The following is a 15899-nucleotide window of genomic DNA, read 5'->3' on the forward strand; positions in this document are numbered from 1 at the left end:
ATGAAAGGTTGTGTGCATATAAAATACAAATTAATTAAATGATAATATATATACTTAAATGTTAACTTCTTCAATATTATCTATCATGTAAATAAACACTGACAAAAAAGATTGTGGTGGTTTGGTTGTGGCTTGGAATTATGGCTGAAGCAACTAAGATGATGAAGTTGGTGCAATATGTCTGTAAATTTTGTGCATTCTTCTGGCTGGTTTGTCTGTTTGTGGAATGAATAACATGACGTTCCAAGAGGGAAAACATTGCTACCTCAAGAGGAAAAAAAAAAAAACATATTCATTTGTAAACATATGAAATTTACCAAGTGAAAAGTATCATGAATATGAATATTATTGCATATAATATTCATATTCATGGAAATTATATGTAAAAATATTCATATTTTTGCATATAATATTCATATTCATGGAAATTATATGTAAAAATATTCATATTTTTACATATAATTTAAATAATTTGAAAATAAAATTTTACTTAACAAAATAAGTCTTAAAGCACCTTATCATCCTGAGTAGAAATTAATTTTTCAAAAGCTTCATGTTTTTTCACTAAAACATCAACATCTTCTACAGTACTGCCCATGTCAGAGCTAGAAAGATACACCTTAAAGAAAAGTAAATTAGAAAAAGTGATCAATGTATTTCAGAGAACAAAACCTTGATTATTTGACTTTAATTCAATTTCCAAGAACCACTGTATACACTAAAGGATTTTAATAAATGGGTTAAAATCAACTTGCTATTCAGAAAGGAAGCATTCAAATAATCAAATTAGAATTTCATTATTTGAATAATTTAGGCATGTTCAGATTAAAGTGAATAGTTAGGGAAAAAACTGCATAAATATAAGGCAATTTGCCAAAAATATTCACTATTATATATATCATTACTGTATAAAATTAAAGAGCCTATTTTTTTTTCAATATCTGAAATATTTAGATTAAATTAATGATTACTAATCTTATTTCTGACTTAAGAAAGCAATAAAAAAATATTTTTTGATTGCTTTTAATTCTTGAAACAGATGGCCTTATTTCGTGCAACTTGTTCAGTTTACACGGAGAGAGTTATCAGTTCCTATTTTCAGCATTTTGCTTATTGTAACGAGAAACTTTCTTCTTACCTCTTGTTGGCTACTAAGAGTATCCAGCTGCTTAGCATCTCTCAGAAAGAACTGCAAATCACATAATTGATCCAAGTATACTTTCTTCTGGTGCCAAATTGTATGCAGCTGATCGCGAACTTGTAATAACTGGTTCAACCTATCCTGAATCTAAAAAAGAAATTTAATTAATGCAAAAATTAAATATATTTTTCAATATTCATTTATAAAAATAATTAGCAATGACCAATAGTGACCTTGTTAACAAATTGTCACTTAGAGTATTACTGATACGCAGGCTGGTAAAAAAAAACATGTTGCAGAAGCATAGGCTTGGGACCCATAATCAAACTTTGGGTGAACAAGTGCACATTAAAGGCAAAGCAAAGACCACTACTCAGCACTCGATTCTGTAGAGGAAAAAGTTGCAAAGGATATTCAATACTCTCTTACACTTTTCTTTTAGTTGAAATGTGTGCAAAGAATGGAAGCTTTCTGTCAAAAATCAGTCCTAAGAACTTTGCTTCTGTTGCTACTGGGATAACAGTTTACTCTACCCTTAACTCTGGGTGAAGAATGTGCTTCCCACTCAAACTGGGAGATTTGGGCTACAGAGAAAGTTTTTAATAAGAATAGAAAGATGCTCCTTCCCAAAAGCTAGATTATAGAGGTCTTTTAATATACTATATCTCCAGACTAAGTTTTTTCCATGTCAAAGAAAATTGAAACCAGGTATTCATATTTCGGGAATGCATCTCTTATGGATGTCTCTAGATGGATCAAATAGTCTCCAATGTCAATCATTGTCCACAAAAGCAACACTGTATATTGGAGAAAAGATCACTACTTTCTAAATACTGTTAAAGTCTGACATTAACCATTTCCATCAATATCCTACAAAGACAGCTGGTCAGAGCAAAAGTGCAGTAATTGATTGTGCTGAACCTTTTTTCTGAGTTTAAGATGGCAACACAATTGACTTATGCCATGAATCCAGAGACTCTTCCTGAATAAGTATTCTGCTGTACAGTAGGAGAAAGAGATCCAGAGAAGATGGTGAAAAATGTTTTATCATCTCATGATGGACATCATCAGGCCCTACTGCACTCGCATGAGAGAGTAAAAGTTCTCACTTTAGAGATAGAGATCCAGAAAAGATGGTGAAAAATGTTTTATCATCCCATGGACAGCAGCAGGCCCTACTCCACTGACATGAGAGAGTAAAAGTCCTATTTTAATGTCTAATGCTCTTTGGCTTTGAGCCCTGTCATCTGCCCCTGGAGAAAGAAGACTCACTCCAACACTACTGACCTTTGCAAGCAAACTCACTAGATCAGTGCTTTCCAAACTTATGGATGTAAAGGTCCCCTTTGGAAAAATCAAAACATTTCATGGCTCCCCATTAAAAAAAAAAAAAAAATCGTAATACAGACATATATTATTAGAATATTTATTGTATTTATATTCAATACTTTGCATTTGTAAGCTTATTTGTGCTTCTTATCAATACCTTCAAAATGAAACTAATATGAATAAGCATATATTTACTAATATTCATTAAGCGACGAAATATGCAGGAAGCAAAATTTGTGAACCAACACCAATGTGCGATTTTTTCCATTAAAATATAAAAAATAACAAAAATAAATAATAAATAATAATAATTAAATATGTTTCTTTTAAGATTAAAAAAAAAAAAGAACTACTTAGTCTTAAAATATTTTAAATTTGTTTTCATTATTTCACAGGCCCCCCCTTCAACAAAACTTGTGGCCCCCAAGGGGGGATGGCACAGCCCACAGTTTGGGAAGCAATGCACTAGATGATTTATTTTGGCTAGCTCATCTAGGATTATCTGTCTTACCAAAGCAGAGACAGCCAAAGTAATGCAAGACTGGATGTGCATAGGTGCACCACACAGCAAACATGGCAGCAACAGTAGCAGGGCATTGGATCCTAGTGGTAGTCTGAAAGATAGGATAGGATCTAATGGTAGTCATGAAGATAGGAGAGTAAAAAACACTCAGAATTAGAGTGAATAATATAGGAAGAAAATATAGAAACAGAGAAAGAATTAAAAGAAAATATGTCTATTATTCACTGGTCGTAGTAAGTTTGAAAATTACCGAAAAGTAATCCATTGTCATGCCTAAGTATATTGATTTTGATATATATATATATATATATATATATATACACACATACATACACGTTTTAACCATTTGATGACATATATATTACTAGAGCAAAATTGTAAATAATTAAAGATGCCAAGAAATTATATTCTTGGTTTCATTCTTTATCCAAGTGTAAGCAAACAAAGTTTGCACATGAAGTAACTTCATGATAGGGAAACTCATATACAGAAATATGACTTCTGCATTACTTCAACCTTGGCTTCACTTCTGGCTCCCACTGATGAGACCTCAAAAAAGGTCAAAACTGGTCTAGGTAGTGGTCCTTTCAATAATGCTATGCATTATAGGATACAAAGGCAATTGACGTGAAGTCAGCCTCTACATACAAGTTGCCCTGTCATGAACTTACTTTATGTGCAAACTTTGTTTGCTTACACTTGGATAAAGGATAAAACTAAGAATATAATCTCTTGGCATCTTTAATTTATATGATAATATAACCAAATGGAAAAGCTTTCACCATCTAGAGCAAAATTGATTATTTTGAAGGTTAGGAATTTATTTTTTAATGTAGATTTCAAATAAATCTAGCCATGAACATAACTTGTTTATGATTTGTTAAACATTGCAAGTAAAAATCAGATTTAAACATGGTGACAGGTGAAAAAGATGACTGTTAAGGAGCCACTAGCATTAGTTTTTACCTCTAGTTCTGATGATGGAAATCAGGCATCTGGTAGTAAAGCAGTAGTCCATTCTAACAGCTGTTCCTTAGAATTGCTTCAGAATATTTTGATTGTACACCAACAAGTCAGGTTGTATTCCATTAAAAAAAGTGAATCATAACACAAAGTACTGAAATAGTGATTACCAGAATAGAAAATGATTGTGTGATAAACCTTGTTAATTATTATTATTATTACATGGCACCTCCAGGGAGTCCAAGGACTCATCGTGGGAGGGCACACTACTCTACTTCGCTAATACATCTCATCCTCTCCACTACTAATTAATTCTCCAACTATGACACTACTACCATCAACGGCATCTATCACCTATCATCACCATCAATAGTATTTTTTGTATGTAAATTACGTGCGTTCTGAAGGCCGATTTGTCTGTGCACGGGATGAAAAACCTGAGTTTCTGGGAGAAAAAATCCTACTACCACCATATGAGATCGGCTAACTCACCTTCAACTGAAAATTATATTCTCATATCGTTTATAAAGTATTGGAAAATCCTTTTTTACTTCCATTTTGAATACAGATAATTTGAAGTCTTCACAAAAAAAAGTAGCATGGCCAAAAAGGATGACCATCAATGTAAACAATCAATGCAAACCTGTTTCAGTTTAGAGAATGTGTTGGGCATGGACTTCTAAAAACCTGAGTTTCTGGGAGAAAAAATCCTACTACCACCATATGAGATCGGCTAACTCACCTTCAACTGAAAATTATATTCTCATATCGTTTATAAAGTATTGGAAAATCCTTTTTTACTTCCATTTTGAATACAGATAATTTGAAGTCTTCACAAAAAAAAGTAGCATGGCCAAAAAGGATGACCATCAATGTAAACAATCAATGCAAACCTGTTTCAGTTTAGAGAATGTGTTGGGCATGGACTTCTAAAAGGATGGTCTTTATTGAGGTTTAACTTGTGGATCATCACAGAGTATTGTGGTCTATTTGGAAAAATTTCATATTAAGTGGTTTTTGGATTTTTATATCATTTTTATTGAAATGCAATATCAGTGCATATTTTAAATCTAAACTTTGATCACCTATTTTAAAAAAATAAGTATTATAGTATTACTTTGTAACACAAAAAATCTGACACATAGCTGCCACCAGCAGGTTAAACATCTGACAATGAGCATATTAAGGCTCATTATCAGAAAAATTCTAACTCTAAACAAGTGATAAAGCAATGTCTTCACTGAAAACGTTTTTTAATATAAAATTTGTAGATCAAAATATACACATTTTTTGGTAGCTAAGCTATATATCGGAGGAGTTATTATCATAAGGTTAACTCCCATCATCCCTTTGATCACCATTGAATGTGACATAAATTGGACCATTATTACTAGTTGAAATATGAACAGAATTCACATAAAAAATTTGTAAGATCCAATTTTTTGACTGTCTAGATAAGACTAAGTTTGGTTAGGCTGTTAGATGTTAAGGAGACAAACGCATGAAATATTGAGCCTAAAATGTTAAGAGGAAAATGAAACATCCACTGATGTAATTGTTGACTCAACACATTCAAATTAAACATAATGATTAAATAAAAATTAACACACAATTCTTGTACTATCTACATTAATTATAGTGCTATCTTAAGAGGCATATAAATGACCATACAAACCCTAAGGAACATACAGAAAGGATTTATTGCATAAAAAAAAAGAATAGAAAATCGACATTTCTAAGAATAATTGCGCAAAAAAAATATGCTGCAATAACACAAAAAATTACAAAGTTAATCTAATGATGCACACATTAAAACATTATGGAAAATCAATTAAGTTTTAATAATGTCACTACTAGCCAGCAACCATCACCTGTATAAATTATGCATTACTGAATCATTGAAATAAACGTTTTTTTTTTTTTTTTTTTTTTTTTTTTTTTTTTTTTTTTTTTTTGTAGTGCAAATAAGGGTCTATTTAATTTGGACCAGGCACTGTACTTTTAAATACGAGCCATTTTGTATTTAAATTAATGAAAATTCAAAATAATTCAAAATTCAAATAAAAATTAATAATGAAAATTTAAAAATTCAAAATTAAAATTTTAATCAACATAATTTATTATTAAAAAAGTATAATGCTTACTTGAAATGTCTGAACAGAATAACACATAAAAATCTATGCAATTATTATTATTTCATAATTAATATTACCTCCTCACTTGCATAGTGCTCTGACTGAATCAGATCCTCCCCTAACTGCACAGCAGTTTTAAAGTTTTCTTCCCGAGCTTCTATCTCTGCTTTTAACTGTTCATTTTCATCTTTCAATGTCTGTGCACCGGCCAAATCTCTAACTTTTTCTTCAGTCTTTAAAGTTGAGCAAAGGCCTAAGGCCCAATTTTCTAGATCTCGAGCCTAAAGGTAAACATTTAAGTTATAAGCAAATCAGTACATTATTAATGCAAAAAAAAAAAATAGTAAAGAAAGATGTTTAACGATATCTACATTCCCATTATTATGAATACTACACCACCATCAAAAAATATATTACAGAAAACTAGCATAAACAATAGAAATGTATAAAAATGGTTATGCAACCAACCAAGATAATAGCTAAGTCAGATTACAGCAGTAGAATGATTTTTTTGCTTTTCACAATGAATGCAGCCATAAGAAATGCATCATTATCACATGCATATGATAATATTCATTTTATTAACTGTTTAATGCTGTCTTTTAAAGCCAAACTCAACATCTTTGTTGAGGGAAGTTGAAGAGAGGCCATACATCATCCACATTGCAAACTAAATACACTCACTACTTCAGCAGGCAAACCATTCCACTCAGTCAAAAGTTTTTTTCACTTGCTTATGCTATAAATTAAAGATACCAAGAAATTATATTCTTAGTTTAATCCTTTATCCAAGTGTCAGGAAACAATGTTTGTATGTGAAATATCTTCACAACTGAGCTACTTATATAAAGAGGCTAATGACCTCATGACGTCTGCATTAATTCAACCTTTGTATCACTTCTGGATTTGGCTCCCACTGATGAAACCTCAATAAAAATTGAAACTGGTCTAGTTAGTGGTCCTTCCCATAATGGATAGTATTATACACATCCAACAGGGTGTGGGTGATCTGCATTATAGGATACTAAGACACTTGATGTCAATAGCCTCGATATACAAGTAGCCCAAGTTGTGAAGATACTTCACATGCAAACACTTGGATAAAGGATTAAACCAAGAATATAATTTCTTGGCATCTTTAATTTATATTCTACTCAGTCACCACTATGTGAAAGAAAAATCTAGCTCTTACCCCTTTCTTGACTGCACACAAACTTAGCATCCATGATGTCCCTATGTTCTGTCCCCACCTTCCATATAGCAAAAAATTTCATCAGAATATCCTATAACACTCATTCAGAAATTTATAGACCTCAATCATATCATTCCTCTTTCTCCTCTTTACTAGTGTCTGCAAGTCCACATACTCTCAGCTCTGTCTTTATAATCTACATTCCATAATATTGATATCATCCTTATTACTTTTCTTTGCATCCTTTCCACAGCTTCTTTATCCCCTTCAAACCCAGGATACCAAATCTACACACAGTAGCCCAGATGCCATATCAAAGCCTTGTAAAGAAGTAAAATACTTTTTATCTTTACATGCAAATATTCATTTCAATATTGCAATTTATCCTCTGGGTTGTATTTGCAATTTATGCAATGTCAACTCTGAAGTTCAAATTCTTATCCACAAGGATATATTGAGAGAGAGAAAGAAGATACTAACTTCAAGATCCAGAGCCTCATCATTTTCATGTAGCATAATCCCATCAATATAATAAGCCAGAAATCTCATCAAGATAAAATGCACAACTTTACACTTACTCACACTGAATTGACAGCCATTATCATTTGCTCACATGTCCAGCCTATTCAAATCATTTTATAAATGCTAGACATCAGTAGCATCAATGTTGTATAGGGATACTACTAATATCATTGGAATAGTTGTATAGTCAACTCTCACTAACAGAGAAGTACTACAGGAATGATTAGTTATAGCAAACAGTTTGATACAGTGAATTTTCTTTAGAACAGTATTATGTCGATGGGGACGTCAGTCAGCACTTCTTAGTAGTGTGTTAAAGTGAGAGTATTAATATCACTACCATACATGAGAAGTCATAAAGCCTATAGCAAATAAATGCTGTTTGGGGGCTAGAACAGGTGTTGGATTGACTGACTGGCTTCAAGTTGGAAAAGGAGTTAGGCAAGGATGTTTACTTTCTCCTCACTTGTTTAGTATATATGCAGAGGACATCATGCGTGAAGTATTGGATGAGCTCAGGACAGGAATTACGATAGGAGGTAGATTGATCAGTAATCTGAGGTACGCTGATGATACAGTACTCCTTTGTAATGACATGGAAGAACTAGGACTAATTCTTGACAAAGCTAACAAGATCAGTAATAACAGAGGACTTCAACTCAATTCTAGCAAGACGAAGATCATGGCTCTCAAAGGAAAAACAAACAGAGAAGCTCTTGAGAAACAAATGTATCTTAATGAAGAAAGAATTGAGGAAGTCAGCAAGTTTCAGTACCTGGGATCCATTATTAATGTGAAGAATTGCTGTTCAGAAGATGTCAGAAAAAGGTTAGGAATGGCTAAAACAACAGTCAGAGACCTGTCTAAAATCTGGAAGGATGGATCTATCTCCATGGGAACAAAGTTGAGGATTTTGGATGCAGTTGTTTTTCCAACAGCAACTTATGGATGCGAGACTTGGAACCTAAAGAAGTCAGATAAGAAATGGATATCTTCTTTTGAGATGTGGTGTTACAGAAGGCTGTTGAGGATATCATACACTGAAAGGAGTACAAATGAATGGGTGTTAGAAAAGATTAGCAGAACTTTAAGGCTTCTTAAGGATAATGACAGAAGAAAATTAAAATATTTTGGACACATAGAAAGGATGGAAGGAGGACTTCTCAGAACAGTAATAGAAGGTAAAGTTCCTGGAAAAAGAGGCAGGGGTAGACCATCAATGAGATGGATGGATGGCGTGTGTGGAGTGACTGATCTTCAGAGAGTTGAGGCTGCCAGAAGGGCAAACAACAGGACTACATGGCAAGGCCTAGTGTGGAACATCATTGAGCATTGGAGTGACCATACGGCGTCTGTAGATGCCCAGTGAACACAGACGCAGACATGGGGGCTAGGGATAACAGCAAAGTAATCTGTTAACATTCTCTGAAGAGCTGGAGGTTGTAGTCCTGGGGGAACATTTTATGAGGAAAGCCAATCACAAAACTGAGGTTGATGGAATGAAAGATGAATAGAAATAGTATATTCTGTGAGTCAGCATTTCAACTATATAAAGATGTTGGAAAGTTGATGCTCAAATTACTGTAGGTTCAGCAGAAATTGGAAGTATGATGAATACCCAGTTCTGATGAACAGTAACAACGGAAATATCTGTAGAAAAGAAACAATACAGAAACTGATCATCTATGAGATATCAACTTTAAAGGAGATCTGTAAGAGAGGGATGATTAATCAGCCAAACAGTTCTCGTATGGACAGCATCAAAAAATTTTACAGGCATTTTAGGTACACCACCCTAAATACGATAGCAGTATTCCAAGGTCAGATGGATTTGTACATAGTAGGTAGCTAGACAGATTAAAAGTAACATCCTGAGTGGAATAACATACTAATTTTTTTGGAAGTCATTAATAGTATAGGCCTCTGATGGTGCACTTTTAACAACTGAGAAGGATATCCTCCACAGATGGAGGGAATACTTTGAGAGCCTTCTTAACCCAGGTGGCCCAGCAGTTGTGGACATCCAAGAGGTGCAGATCGGGGCAATGACTAGTCTCACAGCAGAAGAGGTCCATTTAGCAAGAAAATTTGCTAAAATCGGGCAAGGCTGCTGGCTATGATGAAATTCGGCCCGAAATGCTAAAAGCCTTAAATCGAGACGTGTTCTCTGGCTGACTTGAATATGTCAAGCTGCTTGGATATCTTGGCGAGCACGAAAGCAATGGTAGACAGGCATAATAATACCAGTCTTTAAGAAGGGAGACCAGAAGGATTGCAGTAACTATCGTGGCATCTCTCTGCTCAGCCTGCCTGGGAAAGTGTATGCTAAGTGCTTGGAAAGACTGTGCAGGAGCATAGTTGAGTCAAAGTTCTAGGAAGAACAATGTGGCTTTCGTTCTGGTAGAAGCACAACTGACCAAATCTTTACTTTAAGGCAAGTCTTTGAGAACTCTTGGGAATATGCCAAGAATGTCTACACATGTTTTGTGGACTTGGAGAAGGGATATGACTGGGTTCCTCGGGATAAGCTTTGGCAAGTAGTACAGGAGTATGGAGTGGATGGCCAACTATTAGCTGCCATCAAGTTCCTGTATGAATGCCCAGAGTTTTGTGTCAGGGTAAACAGCACAAAGTCTGAACCTTTCACAGTCTCCGTTTTCGAGTTTTCTTCATTGTTATAACAACCATTTACAACAGTGCTATAGTCAAAGTTGGGGGTAAGAAAATTATTTAAATAATTTCTTCTATGATCACAAACATAAAAAAAGTTAATTTAACAAATTTAATTAAATTGTTAAAATTATATAATTATTAAATAATTAAATATCATAATCATCATAATGTTAATTACGGATATAGACCATATTGATCTGTTCCGGTCTCATTATCCATCCATAATCCTTTTTTTTAGGTCTACCCTGCCTTTTCTTTCCAATTTTGGCTTTTATTTTAGTATTTGTTTGGGATATCAGGTGTTGGCCATTTTATATTATAACATGGTTTACATGTTATAATTTTTGTTTATAATTGTTTAGTTTTTGCAGTTCTTCTCATAAATCTCATTTCACGTGTTTTTATTCTTTGTTTTTCTTGTTTGTTTATTGCCCAAATTTCACTGCCATATAATAATATGGGCAGTGCTAAAGTGTTATATATTTTCAAGCATGTTTCTTTTTGTACTATATTTGGATTGAGTGTTCTATTTATCAGGCTTATAATCTGTAAAAATTTTGAAGTTTTTAATTTTGTCTTTTTCTCCTTCAAATGATATTTCACATCCAAGATAACTGAAAGTATTTATCTGTTCTATTATTTTATTATTAATAACTATTTTACTTCTAACTGGAGTTTGTCCAGAAAATGGTATTGTTTAAGTTTTATCTATGGAAATTTTCATTCTAAACTATTCTACTATAATGTTTAAATTATATATTGCTCTTTATAAATTGTCTTCCTTATCTGATATTATTACCTGATCATCTGCAAAGAATAGCATATTATTTTGTTATTCTGGGAAATTTCTATACCTGAATTGTTTAAGGTGTTCCACTGTATTAATATTTCATTAATGTAAATATTGAAAATTGTTAGAGACAGAGGCATCCCTGTATTACTCCTTGCTTTATAGATGGTTTTTCAGACATTTTTAAATTTATTTTTATTTCATTATCTTTGTATATATTCAATATTGCATATAGTAAAATATTAGGTATATTTATTCTTTGTAATATATCAAACAGTATATATCTTTTTACTTTTTCGTAATCTATAAACAAAAGATGAGTTTTGTTTATAGAATCTAAATTAAATTATCCTCTTTTTTCAATAAGCAGTTTTAAATAGAAAGCTGCATCCATTGTAGAGTGTCCTTTTCGAAATCCATTTTGACATTCTAATAACATTTTTTCACTGTATATTTTCAGTTTTTCATTAAGTATTCTACTATACATCTTGTAGCATGTATTCAATAAACTAATACCTCTGTAGTTAGCAAGTTTTGTTTTATCCCCTTTTTTTAAATATAGGTGTGTTACTATACTTGTATTTCATTCTATTGGTATTTGTCCATTTGTATATATTTTGTTTAAAAATTTTAATAATCTTTGATGAAATTTTTTTCCAGCAAATTTTTACAGTTCAGAATTTATCCCATCTTCTGCTGATTTGCCATTGTTATTATATTATTTAAAGTATTGTGCAATTATTTTTGATGCCAGTATTATCCATCCAAAGATCTGTAAAGTAATCCAAGAATTCTTTTACATCTATTTCACAATTTATATTTACAGTTTCTTTTATATCCACATTCATGTGTTTTAGCATTTTGTAGTATACATTGGTCTTATTTTGTATATGTCATTTTCCAGATATGACACAAATTTTTCCCAGCTTTCTCTGTGTCTCTTTCTGGTTTCTCTTTTGGCTATTACTCATCTTATTTTATATTCAATTTCATCTTCCTGATTTATATTCTTCTTCTCTCCCGTAGTCCTAAATGGACTGTTGGGTCACTCATGGCTGGTAGGCGGTATGCTTTGTTAGCCTCCTCCAATCATCTCGGTCTCTTGTTCTTGATGTCAGTTGAAAAAGGGAGGAATCTGTCCATTTTTTGATGTTATCAGTCCATTTTAATCAAGGTTGGCCCCTAACCCTTGATCCCGGAACGATTACTTCTAGTGCTTGCTTTGGAATGCCATTAGCCCTCTCCACATGTCCAAACCATTTCATCTGTCTGTCTTCTTCTGATGACTGTCAGAATATTTCCCTTTTTCTCCTGTCTATTGAATCAATCAGTTTTTGGATATTTTCATTGGTTTCATGAGTGGTATAGGGAATTCTCAAAAGTCTTCTGTAAGTTTTCATTTCAATAGACAGGTCTCCTCTTATCTTCCCTCAATAAAGTCCAGGCCTCACAATTATACGAGAGGATAGAATTCACCAAGGCGTCAATTAGTCTTACTCTGGTTGCGATTGCTATTCTATTATCTTCCCGCAATGGTTTTAACTTTTGTAGGGCCATGGTTGCCTTAGCAATTCGGTATTTAATGTCGGTTTTTGAGCGACCATCTTGACTCAACGTGCTTTCTAGATAAGTGAACTTGTTTACATTCTCGATTTGTTTATTGCCAATTTGTATCTTTAAGAATTCAATATGTGATTTTGAGGTTATCATTGTTTTTTTGTAGGTTTATGTATAATCCATATTTTTTTTAATGTTCCAAAAACGCAGCTGGTTATCTCTTGTAATTCTTCTTCACTTTCTAACAGAAGATCGATTTTTGTTACTTAACCATCTTTTAAAAGCCAGCTTTCTATTTTTAGTTATTGTTTTTATTTCATTGTCCCATATATGTAATTTTTTATTTTTATGATATTTTTTGTTTGTTCCTAGACTTTTATATGCTGCTGATGTAATAATTTCTTTAACATTATTCCATTCTTTCTCAATGTCTTCATTTTTGTGCATTTTTTCTAAGTCGCTTTAATCTTCTATTGGTATAAATTTCTTATATCATTTAGTAGTCTTAACTTTGCAATTAATTTTGTTCCTCTAGTTTGTTTATTTTTTTTTATTTTTTGTAGCCAGTTTGGTGGAAACCTTAGTTTTGCCTGCACTAAATAGTGATCTGTGTCGATTTCTAGCACTCTTCTAACCTTAACAACTAGGAAGAGGTTTGCAACTTTTTCATGAGCTATAAAGTAGTCTATTATCGATTTTTGTCCTCTTGCACACCATGTCTATTTATGTATATTTTTATGTTTGTAAAATGTATTCATTATTTTTAAATTATTATATATTGTATAATCAACGAGCTGCTTTCCATTTTTGTTTACTCTTGGTTCTCCAAATTTTTGTATATCGTTAATTTTATTCATTCCTATTCTGGCATTAAGATCTCTGGCTATAATTATATGGTCTGTTTTATTTAATTTTTCATATATCCCTTGTAACTCTTTGTAAAAGTAATCATTTTCTTCTTCTTCTTCAGGGGCAAACACTCCAACAACTGTTAAATTTTCTTTATTTAATTTTAATCGCACTTCTAATATTCTTTCATTCCATGAAATGATGAGTATAATGAGTTATTTTTGCTTTAATTGAATTATGGATCCAAATCATTATACCAGCTTTTGCATGTATTTGTTTGTCCATTTCACTATACATGATTTTGTAATTAGCTGTATCTTTTGTTCCTTTAAGTTTCTTTTTTGTTTCTGTAAGAACTGCAATTTCTATATTTTCGGCATCATCATCAAATTCCTGCCATGTACCCTCAAGGGGTGTACAGGATATGACAGTACTACATGAAAAAAATTACATCATTACTAACTTCCTATCTACAATTTTCCGCCAAATCAGTCTGTTACTTGTCAAGACTCCAACATTATCAGATCTTATATTTCTATCATCTAAGGCACTTTGTACCATATCAATCCACCTATATCTTGGTCTTCCTCTGGGTCGTTCTGCTACCAACCTGGCAGAGAACACTTGTTTTGCTAATTTTTCTTCGCCCATTCTGTTTAAGTGACCATACCACCTGAGATCAGCTCTGCTAACGCATTCCTGGATGTTGACAATGCCAAGTTCTTTCCTATTATCCTCGTTTTTAATATGATATTGCCATTGATGCCATCTGTTCATGCCTATAATCTTTCTGAGGACTCTCATATCTGCGGTCTCTAGTCTTTGGTCAAGTGTTTTACTTCTGACCCAGCTCTCAGATCCATAAGTTAAAATTGGTTTGAACACCGTCTTGTATACAGCTAATTTAGTGTTGTGACTAATTTCTCTCTTATTCCATATGAATTTATTCAATTGACTTCCTACCATACCAGCTTTGCTGATTCTGTTGTCTATTTCTATATTTAATTTACCATCTTCAGTAAAAATCGTACCTAAGTAGCTGAAATGTTTCACTTGTTCCACAGGTTCTCCATTCGCAACACAGTTGACATTTTCAATGATTTTGCCTATTTTCATTGTCTTTGTCTTTTTATTGCTGACCTTCATACCAAATCTATTACAACAGCTATTCAATTTAGTCAGAGAATCTTGCAGACTTGTAGTGGATTTATTTAGAAGTATAACATCATCCTCATAAAGCAAAGAGCTGACATTAACACCTACAATTTTGATATCATGTTTAATACCACTTTCTTTCATAATGCGATCCATATAGATAATGAATAACAGAGGGGATAATGTACATCCTTGTCTCACACCAGATTTAACATTAAACCATCTTCCTGTACTTCCTTCAATTCTAACTGCTGACTTACAACTCAAATAAAGACTAAGTATTACTTGATATAATGCCCCATTAACACCATATAACTGTAGCGTATTGAATAGCTTCTCTCTTGGCACCTTGTCATATGCCTTTTCCAAATCGACAAAACTTAAATACAGATCTCTGTTATATTCCCATGCTTTCTCGACTATTTGTCATAAAGTGAAGACCTGATCCTGACAGCCTCTATTTGGCCTGAATCCAGCTTGTTCTTCACCAAGCTTTTCTTCCACAATTCTTCTCAATCGTTTCTCAAGTATACTTGCATAGATCTTCCCAGGAACACTCAGTAGGGAAATACCTCTGTAATTCTCACATTCAGTTTTATTTCCCTTTTTATATATGGGTACTATGAGAGCTCTACTCCAATCATCTGGAATTCGTCCCTCTGTCCAGGCTTTCTGAACTATGCAGTGCAGCCACTGTAAGACTCTTATACTTCAGCATTTCTGGTCGAATATCATCTACCCCTGCTGCCTTTTCACATTTCAAGCCTTTGATGGCTTTTTCTACTTCAAGTATGGATATGTATTATTGATTGCATGCCTGGTCAGTGTTTTTCACCACTGTGCTATCATCACTGCTTGTTTCATTTAGCAGTTTTTCAAAGTAATTACTCCATACTTCAAGGATATCTTTTTCTCCCGTTTTCATGTCATCCCTTTATCATCTGCAGGAATGGAAGAACCAACAGCTTATACTGGAATTGTGATGAATGAAGTAGAGGTAACTAGTCTATTACAGAACCTCAATGTCAATACATCTGTGGGATTGGATGGTATACCAGCTCGTGTCGTAC

The 15899-nt window shown here is 33.1% G+C and overlaps 1 protein-coding gene across 1 annotated transcript in view; it reads right to left on the reverse strand.

Annotated features, from left to right (window-relative positions):
- Window positions 1-15899, reverse strand: part of kst (spectrin beta chain, non-erythrocytic 5 kst) — a 687893-nt gene that overhangs the window by 290000 nt on the left and 381994 nt on the right. Inside the window, exons 45-47 of the mRNA XM_090398802.1 lie at window positions 6169-6372; window positions 1139-1288; window positions 515-619 (exon numbers count right to left, since the gene is read on the reverse strand). Of these exons, the coding sequence (XP_090254928.1) occupies window positions 515-619; window positions 1139-1288; window positions 6169-6372 (459 nt within the window). The remainder of the gene's footprint in view (window positions 1-514; window positions 620-1138; window positions 1289-6168; window positions 6373-15899) is intronic.

Source organism: Typopeltis vanoorti, chromosome 10 (genome assembly GCF_054136105.1).
Source record: "Typopeltis vanoorti isolate ZY-2024b chromosome 10, IOZ_Tvanoo_1.0, whole genome shotgun sequence".
NCBI classification, from domain to species: Eukaryota; Metazoa; Arthropoda; class Arachnida; order Uropygi; family Thelyphonidae; genus Typopeltis; species Typopeltis vanoorti.